This window comes from Mustela nivalis, assembly GCF_964662115.1.
Source record: "Mustela nivalis genome assembly, chromosome: X".
Lineage (NCBI taxonomy): Eukaryota > Metazoa > Chordata > Mammalia > Carnivora > Mustelidae > Mustela > Mustela nivalis.
This window is the reverse complement of record NC_139040.1, coordinates 67,297,340-67,314,834: the sequence shown is the minus strand read 5'-3', so window position 1 is coordinate 67,314,834 and position 17,495 is coordinate 67,297,340. Positions and strand designations below refer to the sequence as shown.

General features: G+C 36.2%; 1 protein-coding gene across 6 annotated transcripts in view; it reads right to left on the bottom strand.

Annotated features, from left to right (window-relative positions):
• Window positions 1–17,495, bottom strand: part of PHKA1 (phosphorylase kinase regulatory subunit alpha 1) — a 147,365-nt gene that overhangs the window by 38,262 nt on the left and 91,608 nt on the right. For all 6 annotated transcript variants that reach the window (XM_082716133.1, XM_082716130.1, XM_082716131.1 and 3 more), the window contains exons 15-17: window positions 13,982–14,091; window positions 12,877–13,021; window positions 1,576–1,654 (exon numbers count right to left, since the gene is read on the bottom strand). In XM_082716133.1, the coding sequence (XP_082572259.1) occupies window positions 1,576–1,654; window positions 12,877–13,021; window positions 13,982–14,091 (334 nt within the window). The remainder of the gene's footprint in view (window positions 1–1,575; window positions 1,655–12,876; window positions 13,022–13,981; window positions 14,092–17,495) is intronic.

Below are 17,495 nucleotides of genomic sequence, written 5' to 3'. Positions count from 1 at the left end.
AGCAGAATTGGTGGACAGACTTAATAAAGGCCATTATTCAAAATAGATGTAAAAAAGAAGAAAAAGAAGCCAGCTTGAAGGAGTTCCCAAAGGCCAGACCTTGGATAATTTGAACATTGAAATAAACAATGACAGAAAGGGAGCATAGCTTATTGAATAAAATCAGAATCCACGAATCTGGGGCACCTGGGTGGCTCAGTGGGTTAAAGCCTCTGCCTTCGGCTCAGGTCATGATCCCAGGGTCCTGGGATTGAGCCTGTATTGGGCTGTCTGCTCAGCAGGAAGCCTATTTCCCTTCCTCTCTCTCTGCCGGCCTCTCTGCCTACTTGTGATCTCTGTCTGTCAAATAAATAAATAAATAAACTTAAAAAAAAAGTCATTTAGAATCCACGAATCTATGCTACACTAAAAATACAAAATAAAAGGGGATATTCTAACACATATATATGCACAGGATGATAGAGACAGAGAACCATCACTTTAAAACCCCATTAGTAATAATGGATTCACCAATGGAAGATAAAACTGGGTAAAGACTATCATAGAAAGGATATGAAAAAACCTACCAGATACCACTTTAACCAAATTGAAAGACATTCTGCATTATAATTGACCTTTCTTTTTCAAAACTGTGTTGAAAACTGTCATGAAAGGTTCACAAAAGCCTGGGGAACTGTTCTAGATTAAAAGGCATCAAGGAGATATGATAACCAAATGCCAATGTGTGATTTTTGATTGGGTCTCAGAATGGGGAAAAAAAGCTATATTTTTTAATATTGGGAAAATTGGCTAACTGTGAATGTGGACTCTAGATTAGGTAACAAGAGTAATTTATCAATATTAAATTTTGTGAGTATGATGATTATATTGTAGCTGTATGTGAAAATATCCTTGTCCTCATAAGACAAACTTAAGTGTTTAGAGTTGAATAGTCATGATGCTTCTGGCTAAATCTCATACTTCAGCAATTAAAGTGTATGCATGTGTGTATGTGTATGTGTGTACATTTACACATATGTATCTGTGAGGGGGGGAGAGTAGAGAAGGGAAGGGAGGGAGGAGTAAGAGGAGAGTAAGGAAGAGGAGGGAGAGAATGCACAAGTGAGACAGATGTTAACAACACGTAAATCCTGAGGAAGGGTATATGGTGTTCAATATTTCAAACTAAAAACTTAGAGAAAAAAAAAGCAGCCAGAGTTTAATAGTTCAGTAACTTTTTTGCTTTTGAAGGAATAAATTTTCCAGTCCACTGATTTATGAGGTTTGGGCAAAGAACAGGGTGGGAAATATTCTAAGCCTTCTCTATAACATTAAATTCCTTGATCTGATCTATCAAAAATGAGTTCTTCTAAACTCATTGGATGGGGCTATACTGCACAACTGATGAATAGCTGAACTGCACAACTGATGAATAGCTGAACACTGCATCTGAAACTACTGATATACTATGTATTGGCTAATTGAATTTAAATAAATTTAAAAAGACACAGAGAGAGGCACCACAAGTCTACCATTACTATAACCAGCTTCCAAATTTCATTTCATTTCACTGAAAGGTGTGTAAAGGTTACTTACCTTGCTCCACCAAAGTAGCCATCTTGCATTTTTCGGAGTGCCGCTAGAATACTTGAATTCAAGCTGGTTCCATCTTCATCTTGAAATGAAGAGAATTTTATTTTTAAATTATGTTATGTTAATCTCCATATAGTAGTACATCATTAGTTTTTGATGTCGTGTTCCATGAGTCACTGTTTGCAAATAACACCTAATGCTCCATGTGAAATGAAGAGAATTTTAGAACATTTTTTCTGCGGTTTTAACTTTGAAATACAGGGAATAGTTCAATTATTTCAAACCAACATTCTGGTGGTAATGGTACAGATAAGATGCTCCTCATTGTGTGCCTTGTATTTCAACAATTGATCTGAGAGCTAACAACATGGTAGAATGGGCAATTCTACCCATTGGGGCATTCTACCCATGGTGAGGGCGATTACCAACAGACAGAGTACCTCAAAGACTATACTTAGCACAGTACCTGATGGCAGAATACTTAATGGTTACTGAAAGTTGACAATAATAACAACAACAATAGCCATTTGTTTAATGTTAGGTGCCAAGCCCTGTGTTAAACATTTTATATATTATCTCATGTAAACAGACTTGGTTTGTGTATGTGTGTATGTGTGTAGGCATACAAAATAAAGAAGGCTAACAATTACCTGACTTTATGTGCAGGGGATCATACAATACTTACTCTTTTGTGATCCATTTTTTTCCTAACTTATCCTTTGTAAAAACTAAAAAAGATTCCATAGCATACATTTAGACTGTTTTTGTATTATAAGCAACACTGTGATGAAAATCACTGTACTTAAATCTTTGTGCACCTATTCTGTAATTTCCTTAGGATACATTCTCATAAGTAAAACTGTTAGGACAAAGGGAACACTTACTAAAGATTGTATAGAGACTGTCAAAATTTCCCACTAAAAAAGTTGTGCCAGTTATATTTTCACCATTGGTATAGAAAGCAGCTGTTTTCCCATATCTTTAATAATGATCTTTTAAATCTTTGTTTACCTGATACTTAAAAGATACTGTTTTTATTTTTTTATTTTATTACTAGTAAGATTGAGTATGTTTTCATGTATATACTGGCTATCTGTATTTATTTATGATTTACCTGTTCATGTCCTTTTCCCTTTCTTCTATTGTTTATCTTTTTGTTAATTGACTTTCAAAGGCTCTTTATGTTTTGTGAATATTACCATTTTCTCTGGCATATGTATGGAAAATGCCTACTTTGTTATTTGCCTTTCTACCTCAAACACAGTTCATTTTTGTATAAAAGATTTATTTAAATTTTCATGTTTTGGGGGAATTTGCCAATTTTTTCCTTTTTTGTGTCTTGCAAAGCATAGTCTTCTTTAGCTCAAGATCACAAAAACATTCTCCCATATTTCCTCATAATACTTTCAAAGGTCTATTTATTTATTTTTGCTTAGATTTTTAATCTATCTAGAATTTAATTTTGCATAAAATGTAAAGTAGCAGGCCTTAATGGATTTTCCCAAATATATTTATTTATATATTTTTTCTCATGCTTTTATTTAGATTCCAGTTAGTTAACATACAGTGTAATATTAATTTCAGGTATAGAATTTAGTGATTCAACACTTCCATACAATACCCAGTGCTCATAATGACAAGTGCCCTCCTTAATCCCTGTCACCTGGGTTAAATAAACCCAGGCCCCCACATCCCTCTGGTAACCATCAGTGTGTTCTCTACAGTTAAGAGTCTATTTCTTGGATTGCTTCTCTCTCTCTCTTTTTCTCCCCTATGCTTGCTTGTTTTGTTTCTTATATTCCACATATGAGAGAAAAATAATATGGTATTTCTCTTTCTCTGACTTATTTCACATAACATTATATTCTCTAGCACCAACCATGTCCTTGCAAATGCCAAGATTTCATTCTTTTTGATGACTGAGTAATATTCCTCTATCTATCTATCTATCTATCTATCTATCTATCTATCTATACCTACTACAACTTCTTTATCCATTCATCAGCAGATAGATATTTGGGCTCTTTCCCTGATTTGGCTATTACCGATAATGTTCTTTGGCCTCTATCTGGATTGTAACCTTCATCATTATTTTAATTAGAGTGGCTGTCTTCTCTCATCATTTAAAATTTTTTTAAAATATTTTATTTATTTATTTGACAGAGATCACAAGCAGGCAGAGAGGCAGGCAGAGGGAGAGGAGGAAGCAGGCTCCCCGCTGAGCAGAGAGCCTGATGCGGGATTTGATCCCAGGACTCTGAGATCATGACCTGAGCCAAAGGCAGTGGCTTAACCCACTGAGCCACCCAGGCGCCCCATCATTTTTAATTTTTAAAAAATCTGATTATTCTTGTACATTTTCTCTTTCATATGAAATTTAGATTCAGTTTGTTCATAAAAATTTGAGTTCTTATTTTGATTTGGAATTGCACTGAATTGATAGATTAATAAGAATTGACATCCTCTCAATATTAACTGTTTCCATCTAGCAACATGGTATGTCTCTCTAGCAATTAAAATCTCCTTTAATGCTCTTCATTAGTTTCATAATTTTTCTCATGATTCTGTGCATGTCTCTTATTAAGCTTATTCTTATATGATTTACTTTTCTAGAAAATTTGTTAATTTAATCTGGATTTACAAAATTAAATTTGATATTCTCTTATAATTTTATGATTTTTATAATTATTTTTCTATTTATTTGGAAAAATTGGTACACTTTGGAAATTTAGCGGCACAAGGTATATTAGCTTGAAGGACATTATACAGTTTTTTAAAAAAAAGGAAATAGGGCAATGTCCAAGATGCAGAGGAGTCAGTGATCTTAGTCTTGTCTGGTCCCAGGAATTCAGCTAGACAGCTATCAAATCATTCTGAACACCTTGAATTCAACCAGAGATCTAAGAAAAGAATAGCTGCAACTCTACAAATAGAAAAGTGACCAATTCTCTGCAGGAATGACAAGACAGAAAAACTCACCTTGGAAAAGAGAACAAAAGGCAGTACTGACTGCCAGGGGCCTAATCAGTATGGACATAAATAAGATGTTGGAACTAGAGTTCAGAGTAATTATAAAGATACTAGCTGGGCTTGAAAAAAGTATAGAAGACATTAGAGAATTCTTTTCTGGAGAAAAAGGAGGAATTAAAATCTAATAAAATTGAAATAAAAAAAGGCTATTAATGAGATGCAATAAAAAATGGAGTCTCTAACTGCTAGGATGAGACAGAAGAGAGAATTAGTAATATAGAAAAAATGATGGACAATAAGTAATCTGAGAAGAAGAGAGAGAAACAACTACTGGATCATAAGGGGAGAATCTGAGAGATAAGTGATACCATAAAGTGAAACAATATTAGAATAATTGGGATCCCAGAAGAAGAGGCAAGAGAGAGAGAGAGAGAGGCAGAAGGTACACTGGAGCACATTATAGCAGAGAATTTCCCTAATCTGGGGAAGGGAACAGGCATTCAAGTCTAGGAGGCGCAGAGAACCCCCCTCAAAATCAATAGAAATAGGTGAACACCCTGACATATAACTGTGAAACTTGCAAATCTCAAGAGACAAAGAGAAAATCCTGAAAGCAGCTTGGGACAAGAGGTATGTAAGCCACAATGGTAGAAACATTAGATTGGCAGCAGACTTATGCATAGAGACCTGGCAGGCCAGAAAGGACTTGCATGATATATTCAGGGTGTTAAATGAGAAAAATATGCAGCCAAGAATACTTTATCCAGCTAGGATGTCATTTAAAATAGGAGAGATAAAAAGCTTCCAGGACAAACAAAAAACTATAAGAATTTGTGATCACTAAACCAGCCCTGCAAGAAATATTAAAAGGGATCCTTTATGCAAAGAGAGCCCAAAAGTAACACAGACCAGAAAGGAACAGAGACAATATATAGAAACAATGACTTTACAGGTAATACAATGGCATTAAATTCATATCTTTCAATAGCTACTCTGAATGTAAATGGGCTAAATGCCCCAATCAAAAGACAGAATATCAGATTGGATAAAAAAGGCAAAATCCACCTACAAGAGACTAGTTTTAGACCCAAAGACATCTCCAGATTGAAAGTGAGGGGCTAGAGAACCATTTATCATGCCAATGGACATCAAAAGAAAGCTGTGGTACAATCAACAACAAGAAATAAAGGGCATCTGAATGGGCAAAGAAGTCAAACTTACTCTCTGCAGATGACGTGATACTCTATGTGGAAAACCCAAAGACTCCACCAAAAAATTGTTAGAACTCATACAGGAATTCAGCAACGTGGCAGGATCTAAAATCAATTCACAGAAAGATGTTGCATTTCTATACACTAGCAATGAATGAGACAGAAGAAAGAGAAATTAAGGAGTTGATCCCATTTACATTTGCACCAAAAACCACAAGATACCTAGGAATAAACCTAAACAAAGAGGCAAAGGATCTGTACTCAGAAAACTACAGAACACTTATGAAAGAAATTGAGGAAGACCCAATGAAATGGAAAAACATTCCATGCTTATGGATTTGAAGAACAAATATTGTGAAAATGTCTATGCTACCAAGAGCAATCTATATATTCAGTGCAATCCCTATCAAAATATCGTCAACTTTTTTCACAGGGCTGGAACAAACAATCCTAAAATTTGTATGGAACCAGAAAAGTCCCTGAATAGCCAAAGGAATGTTGAAAAAGAAACCCAAAGCTTGTGGCATCACAATTCCGGACTTCAAGCTCTATTTTAAAGCTATAATCATCAAGGCAGTATGGTACTGGCATAAAAACAGACACATAGATCAATGGAACAGAATAAAGAGCCCAGAAATGGACCCTCAACTCTACGGTCAACTAATCTTTGACAAAGCAGGGGAGAATATCCAATGGAAAGAGACAGTCTCTTCAACAAATGGTGCTGGGAAAATTGGACAGCCACATGCAGAAGAATGAAACTGGACCATTTCCTTACACCATACACAAAAATAAACTCAAAATGGATAAAAAACCTCAATGTGAGACAGGAATCCATCAAAATCCTAGAGGAGAACCCAGATAGCAACCTCTGTGGTCTTGGCTGCAGCAACTTCTCACTAGACACATATCCAAAGGCAAGGGAAACAAAGATAAAAATAAACTATTGGGACTTCAAGACAAAAGTCTTTTGCACAGCAAAGGAAACAGTTAACAAAACCTGAAGACAACTGACAGAACGAAAGAAGATGTTTGCAAATGACTTTACAGATAAAGGGCTAGTATCCAAATTCTATAAAGAACTCGTTAAGCCCAACACCCAAAGGACAAATAATCCAATCAAGAAATGGGCAGAAGACATGAACAGACACTTCTCCAAAGAAGACATCTAAATGGCGAAGAGACACATTAAAAATGCTCAACACCACACACCTGTCAGAATGGCTAAACACCACCTCACAGCCGTCAGAATGGCTAAAATTAACAAGTCAGGAAACAACAGATGTTGGCCAGGATGTGGGAAAAGGGGAACCCTCTTATACTGGTGGGAATGTAAGCTGGTGCAGCCACTCTGGAAAACAGTATGGAGGTTCCCCAAAAGTTGAAAATAGAGCTACCCGACAATCCATGAATTGTACTCCTAGGTATTTACCCACAAAATACAAATGTAGTGATCTGAAGGGGCACCTGCCCCACAATGTTTATAGAAGCAATGTCCACAATAGCCAGACTATGGAAAGAGCCCAGAGGTCCACTGACAGATGAATGGATAAAGATGTGATATATATATATATATATATATATATATATATATATATATACACACACACACACAATGGAATATTACTCAAGCTGTTAGAAAGGATGAATACTTACCATTTACACTGATGTGCATGGAACTTGAGGGTATTATGCTGAGCAAAATAAGTCAAGCAGAGAAAGACAATTATCATACAATCTCACTCATATGTGGAATTTAAGAAACAAAACAATCATAGGGGAAGAGAGGAAAAAATAAAACAAGATGAAATTAGAGAGGAGATAAACCATAAGAGACTCTTAACTATAGGAAACAAACTGAGGGCTGCTGGAGGGGAGGAATGCGGCGGGAGGGATAACTGGGTGATGGACATTAAGGAGGGCATGTGATGTAATGAGCAGTAGGTATTAAAAAAGACTAATGAATCACTGACCTCTACCTCTGAAACTAGTAAGATATGTTAATTAACTGAATTTAAATAAAAAATTTAAAAAAAGAAATAAGGAAAAACTCCCATTTGAAACACTGCATTACATAATTGTACCTGTCCAACCAGACCATTTACCAATATTAGGTCAATAAACTGCTAATATCCATAAAAAGGCAGCTTTATTACTAAAAAAAAGAAATGACAAGAACAAATTGTAATGAAATCCTAGATACACATCTAAAATCAGGGCTTTTTGTTTGGGCCTTCATACTCTTCTCTCCCTCTGCCACATCCTTCTGTATTTCTAGGCCTCATTCCTTGAGGACCCTGTCCACCCACAGGTCTCACACCTCTCTGCCCCAAATGCTAAGTACATATGCTGCTTCCCATCACGGCGCTATTCATGGTGGCTGGTGGAACTCCAGGATTAGCTTCATAACCTATGCCAACCACCACCATCTAGAGGCAGAAATTTCTGGGCCCCCGAATCACAGGGCTCTCCTATGTTCTTTGTTTCTCCACCACCCATTCCCATGTCTCCTTTTCTTAGATCCTTGTAGGCCATCTGGCTATAACTTGCTTCTCCTTAATGTCTCATTTGTTCTTCCATTTCCTATCGACCAATCTTCATCTCTTTTCCCTTCTATGTCAGTCTTTCTCTTGCTTTAATTGCATTTCTTTATTTATATTTCTTGATTGTAAATTTCTTCCATACATCTTAATTCCTCCTGGTGCTCTATAATTACATCTTCAAGTTCACTCTATCATCTCTTTTTGGCTACTGAGCTTATTTAGTGAGTTTTTCATTTTAGTTATTGTCATTTTCAGTTCTAAACCTTTCTTTTGATTCTTTCTATCTTCAATTTCTTTGCTGAGGATTTCTATTTCTTTGTTGAGACTACCCACTTTCAAGTTTCAAGAGGAGTGCAGTCATAATTTCTTGTTAAGCTATTTCTATGATGACTCCTTAAAATCTTTGTCACAGTTCCAACAACCATTATTTTGGTTTTGGTGTTTGCTGATCAATTTTTCTCATTGAAGTTAAGATTTTCTTGGATATTGGTATAAAAGTGATTTCTACTGTATTCTGGAAATATGGGTTATCATCTTATGAGACTTTGGATCATACTGAATCTTCTGACTCAGCAGGTCTCTTCTGATACTGTGCAGCAAGTAAGGGAGCACTGCCTTGTTATTGATAGTGGGTGTGGAAGGAGGTTCCTCTATTGTTGGGCAAGGATGAAAGTCTAAGCTGCTCACTAGCACTTCTCAGACACTACCCCTAAGGAAGAAGAGGGGTGCTTCTTCACAGCTCTGTGAAGGTAGAAGTCTAGGGTCTCTTTTGGGGACTCAGTCTTTAGTTATAGGAGTGGGGTGGGGCTGCAGTATTTTTCTATGGTTTTGACTAGAGGAGGACAGTTACTGTCTGAAAGTTTTCGTCTGGCTAGTTTGCCCCTCTCCCGTTACTTTGGCTAGAAGAGAAAGGTTTTTCTTGGGCCTTTTAAAACCTGCACCATTTGGATTTCTGGGATAAAAATTTCTCCGGCATCCAGTCCAGAATATATGAGACAGAAATACTCACTGTTTTGTCATTTCTCAGGTGCAAAGTCCCTAGCCAGTCTCCCTTCTTTCAGAGTTTTCTTACATTTGTTTTATAGATAATGTCCAGGGTTTTTAACTGTACTTAGCAGGAGAGATAGGGCGAAGTGAGTCTACTACATTTTGTCTGAAAACTGGAACTCCTTTTTTTGCCCCAAAGTGTTTACAGATATGAAAGTTTCCAAAGATGACTCCAGTCAAATCTCTTAAGTTTTGATAAGTATTATTTTTTATTTTAAAACACTAATTTCATATTTGATGTCCTCTTTAAGAATCATTTGTAAAAAAAATTAATTTCTTCATGGTCAGATTTTTCAAAATTACTCTTGTGTTAGTTTTATGCCTGTCTGGCAATATCATCTATATGATTTCTACTTTTTAAAAAATAAACATCCTTTGTGTATTCTTTTTGGATATGGTTTTATATATACCCATAAATACAAAAATCAGGCTTGTTAACCCTCTATATATTTTATTATTTTTTTTACAATTGATCTGTGACATTCTGATATAAATATGTTATGGTTTCCCACTATGACTGAACAATGGTTTTATCATATTGTCTTTAAGTTTTCCTAAATATCTGCTTTATACACTTCATTGATATTGTATAAATAAAAGTTTAAAACTATTATATCATCTTGCTATACTGTAACTCCCTTTTTGAGTATGGTTGATGCACAATGTTACATTAGTGTCATGTGTACAACTCAGTGATTTGACAAGTTTATACATTATGCTATATTCACCCCAAGTGTACTTACCATCTGTCCCATTACATTGCTATTGCAATATCATTGTCTGAACCCCTTATGCTGTACCTTTGATTCCCATGACTTATTCATTCCATAACTGGGAACCTATATCTCCTTCTCCCTTTCACCCATTTTGTCCAATCCCCCAACCCCATCCCTACTGGCAACCATCAGTTTTTAATCAGTATTTATAGATCTGATTCTGCTTTTTGTCTCTGTAACTCTTATCAATATAAAATATCCTTCCTGTCCCTTTTACTGACGTGTGTCTTGAATTATATTTACTGTTTTTAATAGTGTTGTCACCAATGCTTTCTTTTTGTTAGCATTTACATGATTTATCTTTACACAGTCCTTTATTTTCTGTTTTTCCTGTATAATCTTAGGGATATCTTTTGTAAGTAGCATTTAGGTAGATTTTGGTCTTATATGTATTTTGGAAATCTTTATCATGATAATTTAACTAATTCATATTTTTAAAAAAAGATTTTATTTATTTATTTGAGAGAGAGAGAGAGATCACAAGCAGGCAGAGAGGCAGGCAGAGAAAGGGGGAAGCAGGCTCACTGCTGAGCAGAGAGCCTGATGATGCGATGATGATTTGGGGCTCAATCCCAGGGTCCTGAGATCATGACCTGAGCTGAAGGCAGAGGCTTAATCCACTGAGCCACCCAGGTGCCCCTAACTAATTGATTTTAATGTGATCACTAGCATATTCATTCTCATTTCACCAGTACAAAATTGTCACTGACAAAAACACAGAGCTGTTGGTAATGTAGGCTTTGGGGACCGACAGACCTGGTTAGAGGCCTGACTGTTATAAGCTTTGTGACTCTATAAAATGGGGCTATTAATACTACCTACCTGAATATAATTGTAGAGATTTCAAAATGATGCATTGAAAGCACTTAGCTCAGTGCCTAGCACAAAGAAAATGATCAAGAAATATTGTAGTTACTACTGCTATTATAACTGCTGTTTCTGTTGTGTGACCAAGTACCAAGTATCAAAACTTTGTGATTTAAATCTATATCTTTAGTTTTATTTTTCTTCCCAAGCTATGGTTGTGTATCTCACCCTATCTGTTAGATATTTCAATTTTGAAATGTCTTTGTCATCATAAATTCCATTTGTCCCTTTACAATTGGCATCTTCCTATAGAATTTCTCTGCTTCTATCCATGGCAGCATTATTGACCTAGTCTCTAAATCTTCACATCACCTTGATTCATATCCCATATCTAGTTAGCCAATGTTTGACTTGCAGGTGTTGTCTAAAATGACTCCCATATTTTTTCTTTCCCACTCTATTGTTATTACCACCAATCCAATGTATCTTCTCATTATCTCAAACCTAGATTATTCTCTGATATCAAATTCTCCTCACTACAATGTATACTGTCATCAAATCAATATTCTGTAAATACCACTTTCATCATGTCACTCCTTGCTCAAAAACTTTTTGATAATTTCAGACTTCTGAGAAAATCTCATTAGATACCTCAGCTTACTTTCAATGCCTTCACAATCTGACCTCATCTCATCCAATTTTGTTGATAATTATACTCCAACATGCAAAGCCACTCTGTGCAGGCTGGCCTCTCCACTGTGTACTCACAAGTCAAGCTCATCCCTGTCTTTAGGTATCATTCATGGTATTTTCCCCTTACCTAAAGTGCCTTTCCTTCTTCGTCCTCTGTATGAATTCTACCCATCCCCAGAAGCCTTGATAAGTCCCACCTCAATCAAGAAATTCTCTTTAACAATGTGATCACCTTCATTTTAAAATACTAATATAATGGTTTGGCACTTCTTTATAAGCTGTCTTCAATTGTTTTATATTATTTCTCTGTATCAGCTTTGCCTCTCCAATTAGACTCTATACTTTCTCAAGACAATTCTGGGAATATAGTGTTTATTAATGAGAGACTTGTTAATTGGCTTAAATAAAGAAGAAAATCAAAAAGAAGAAAATCAAAAAGAAGAAAGACTACCCTACTTTCTACACTTCTCTGTTTTTGAATCACTTTAGAGATGTGACCAATATCCCTAACAGTCTGACTGGACATTGAATGATTTATGAGAAGGGATTCTTCTCTAATGAAAAGGAATTCTATGTACTCTGGCAGTACAAACAGGCTTTTGGAAGTGATTGCAAAGACACAGAAAGGAAGCAGAGCTTCAGTATTGGCTCTAGTTCTCCAGGAACTGAGAAAATAATAAATCCTTTCACCTAGTTTCAAATAGGCAATGTCAGGAAGCCCAGCCAATAAGGGAAAGATAAACTGAAGGCCTGTTCACTTCTCCCTGTTAAATTTTACTGCTTCAGTTAGGCAAGCTTTGGAAGGATAAGCCTGGGAACTCATCTATAAAATCTTGATGCTCCACTGGAATAAGACAAATGGAGAATGTATTATTACTATCTTTAAGCTGAATTGCATTAATAACGTTTTGGCAAAATTGACCTAAAAACCGATTAGTCCCCAGGTAGCCCCCAAGTTATTCTGTTACATTTTTTTAATTATAGCCCTCAAACCATCTGGTATATTCTTGTGCACTGGTTCATGTTACATATTTATTTTAAAACATAAGCCCCATGAGAGCAGAAACTTCATCTAACTTATTCACCCTTTGTATCCCAAGTGCTTAAATAAGTGCCTGGCACAAAATACGGACTAATATATAACTATTGAAAGAACAAATGATAATGAGTAGCTCTCCAGTGACTCTAAGCATTTGAAGGGCTAACCACATGATTTATTCCAAAAATACGTTTGTTTCTTGCCTCATACAACCTTACCAAGCATGGTATGTGAGACAGGAAAGGTGATGGTGGGTTGGCCTGTCATCCTCCAGCGGCTACAGAGGTAGGAGAGATCTGTTCTAAGCATTTCTACTATCATCTTGTTGTCCAGAGCCAGGTAGAACTGTTGCTGGTCTATAAACTGAGAAAAAGAGGAAAAATGACATCTCAGAATAATTTGCTCTTACAACTGTCCAGTAATATTTTAAAGTACTCACATATTCACAGGGCTATAGAACATGTCACAGAGGCAACAATATCCTCAACTTTTAGTGCCTCGTCCTTTCCAAAGAATCTGATAGTCCATTGGTACATATAATAGTTTTTGGCATTTTTACAGTGTAGTAGTTTACAAAGTGTTTTCGAGTACAAAATTTTAGTTCATTATATAACAAATGAGTCAGGGCTTCTCTTTTAATAGATGAAAATAAGGCCAAGTGACACTAAATAGATTAACAAAGTCACATGGCTAGCAAATAGCAAGGCCAGAAATATGATCTGTAGTCCATTACTCTTCTGTCTATACCTCAGCAGCACAATTTCAGATTTATGATGACAAATGGGGAGTTTCAGCTTTCGGTCCAGAAAATAGTTTCTTATGCACACATATAATTTGGCTTATTGATGTAATGTGGCTAATAAATATCAGGCCAATAATGTGTATAACCATGGCTAAAACAGTACTGACATTTTTGTTTGAATGATTTCCAGGCATGTAAAAAGGGCCCCTACCCTAAACAAAGAGAACACATAATTCAGTAGCTAAATAAAAAATATTATATTTTGTTAATAAAGGGCAAATACAGTCTGAATTTTTAACATTTAAAAGGAGTACTTTTTAAAGTACTCCAACATTTATAAAATCCCTAGTCACTGTTTCTGCAACAGCCAGGACTACTCTTGGTAGCCATAATCATCTGGCATTATTTGGTGCTACAACTCCAATTCAGTCCAACTCAACAAATATTTATTAAGCAACTTAATATGGGCAAGGCCCCATGAACCTTAATACTTGTTCTAACTCTAATAAATGTTTTATTTCTGTAATGTTTCTGTTTCACTTCCATTCATCTCAATTCATACTAAAGCTCATTCCACCCACCTGTGGAGTAAAGGTGAAGATAGTTTTCCGAATATCATAGAGTTTTGAAGTTCCAAGAACTCCCATATGCCTGTATGGTCGTCCACTGAGTTTCATTCTACTGTTGCATCCTGAGATTGAATTGAGAAATGCTCAAGATCTTTCTAGGGCACAAATCCAATCAACAAATAGGGTTTTTTTTGTATTAGGTTTAGACTTTCTGCTTGAACAAACTAAGTTCTGTGTCTTAAAGTTAGTGTCCATGTCACATACAAGGCCATACAAACCACTTTCTAAGAGAAAGAGTATGCAATTATCTCTGTTCTTAAAGGACTTTATGCTCTTATAAAGAAGTCACACAGTCTTATATATGAGAGAAAAGAATACACATGAAAATTAATAGTTCTATGAAATATAGAATTCTATTACTGATATTTATATGCTGAATTTCCTTAAGTCCCACGAAAACTTGCAAAAGCCATACTATCAAACATTAATGTAAACTATGCTTCAATAAAGCTAAACAAAACCTCATCAACTTAAAGATGGCATACTAAACTGAAAAATGGAAATGATTTTATCTTGATCTCCTTTAATTGCATAGTACTAACATATTTTAATTCAATGAACAACACATCTTATCCAAATAAGTAAAAGTATTTAATATGATTATGTCTCATAGGAAGTTTTGTGGAATGAAACTTATACACAGAGTAAAATTCACTTGGCAGAGGAACATTTCTGAAAACTTAAGAAAGGGAATACATGAACTATCAGACAGCTATAAAACACATAATTTTAATGAAAGTTTAAACAGAATGTGTTCGTGTGTCTAAATATCATGTATGTGTGTATGTATGTACACACACACACACACATACACACATACCTTACTTCCCTGAGTATGTCTTCTTTTTTATAGTTTAGCATTAGAATCTGAAATGAGAATCTATCTGATAATTAATGTTTATGTTACATGTAGTTGAATTTCTTGTCTTTCAAAAGGCAATTATTACATCAATACCTCTTATAATGAAGAAATACTTTATTTATTCACACTTTTCCCCCTTTTATAACACAGGATATGCTGTATAACATAGGAGAGTACTATACACAAAGAGCTTGTTCTCAAACTCCTTTTCCCCAAAATATATTGAATATCATTTCATGTTAGTACTGACAGAACTTTATCACTTTTTAAAAATTGGAACACATTTTTCTTGGGGATTTTATTATTGCCCCTGCTTTATCCTAAGTATGAAACTTATCAAAGATGCACATTTTTAGTGCTGCTTCACTTTTAGGAACAGAGCCAGAGACCTGTCAATGCTTTGGTCATATTCTAGGATCCACTCTGGAAAGCACACATTTTACCTTAGATTGATATCACAATCAGGTTTATCCACTGCTCCTTCTATTTTGTTCCTTTTTTTATTGTAGTAAAATATACATTACCATTTTAACCATTTTTATTTTTTTAAAATAAATCTTCTATTTATTTGAGAGAGAGAGAGAGAGAGAGCGCACGCAAGTGAGCATCAGCAGGGGGAGGGGCAAAGGGAGAAGCAGACTCCCCACTGAGCAGAAAGCCTAACACAGGGCTCAGTCCCAGGACCCTGAGATCATGACCTGAGCCCAAGGCAGATGCTTTAACCAACTGAGCCATCCAGGTGTCCCATTTTAATCATTTTTAATAAGTGGCATTAAGTACATTCACAATGTTGTACAGCTATCACCACCACCCAACTTTAGAACTTCTTCATCTTCCCAAACTGAAAATGTACCCATTAAACAATAACTCTCCATGTTCTCTTCTTGCCAGTCCCTGGCAATCACCATTCTTTCTGTATCTATAAATTTGCCTTCTCTTGGGGCGCCTGGGTGGCTCAGTGGGTTAAGCCGCTGCCTTCGGCTCAGGTCATGATCTCAGCGTCCTGGGATCGAGTCCCACATCAGGCTCTCTGCTCAGCAGGGGGCCTGCTTCCCTTCCTCTCTCTGTGATCTCTTCCCTTCCTCTCTCCTACTGTGATCTCTCTCTGTCAAATAAATAAAATCTTAAAAAAAAAAGAATTAAAAAAAAATTTGCCTTCTCTTGGTACCTCATATATGTGGAATCATAAATATTTGTCTTTTTGTGACTGGCTTATTCCATTTAGGATAATATCTTCAAGGTTCATCCATTCTGTACTATGTGTCAGAATTTAATTCTTTGTCAAGGCTGAAAAATTTTTCATTGTATGTGCATACCATGTTATGTTGATCTTTTCATTAAACACTGGACACTAGAGTATTTTTTGGGGTAATTTCTTATCATATAATATGCATGAAGTTAAGTATATAAATCTTAAATTTAAAAATTAATGAATTTTTATATAATAAACACACAACACAAATCAAGATATGGAATTAAAGAAGGAGACAAACCATGAGAGACTCTGGACTCCAGGAACCAAACTGAAGTTTACAGAAGGGAGGGGGTGGAGGGATGGGGTAACTGGGTGGTCGGTATTAAAGAGGGCACATGTGGTGATGAGCACCGGGTGTTATATGCAACTGTGAATCATTGAACACTACATCAAAAACTGATGTTGTACTACATGTTGGCTAATTGAACATTAAAAAAATGATATGGGGGCACCTGGGTGGCTCAGTGGGTTAAAGCCTCTGCCTTCGGCTCAGGTCATGATCTCAGGGTCCTGGGATCCAGCCTTGTGTGGGGCTCTCTGCTCAGTGGGGAGCCTGCTTCCGTTCCTCTCCCTCTGCCTGCCTCTCTGCCTACTTGTGATCCGTCTGTCAAATAAATAAAATCTTAAAAAAAAAAAAAAGGATTGACTCCTTAATTTCTCTTTGTTCTGTCTTGTTGTTGGTGTAGAGAAATGCAACTGATTTCTGTGCATTGATTTTATATCCTGACACTGTTGGTGGGAATGCAAGCTGGTGCAGCCACTCTGGAAAACAGCATGGAGGTTCCTCAAAATGTTGAAAATAGAACTGCCCTATGACCCAGCAATTGCACTACTGGGTATTTACCCTAAGGATACAAACGTGGTGATCCAAAGGGGCACGTGCACCCGAATGTTTATAGCAGCAATGTCCACAATAGCCAAACTATGGAAAGAACCTAGATGCCCATCAACAGATGAATGGATCAAGAAGATGTGGTATATATACACAATGGAATACTATGCAGCCATCAAAAGAAATGAAAACTTGCCATTTGCGACAACATGGATGGAACTAGAGCGTATCATGCTTAGCGAAATAAGTCAAGCAGAGAAAGACAACTATCATATGATCTCCCTGATATGAGGAAGTGGTGATGCAACATGGGGGCTTAAGTGGGTAGAAGAAGAATAAATGAAACAAGATGGAATTGGGAGGGACACAAACCATAAGTGACTCTTAATCTCACAAAACAAACTGAGGGTTGCTGGGGGGAGGGGGTTTGGGGGAACGGGGTGGGATTATGGACATTGGGGAGGGTATGTGCTTTGGTGAGTGCTGTGAAGTGTGTAAACCTGGTGATTCACAGACC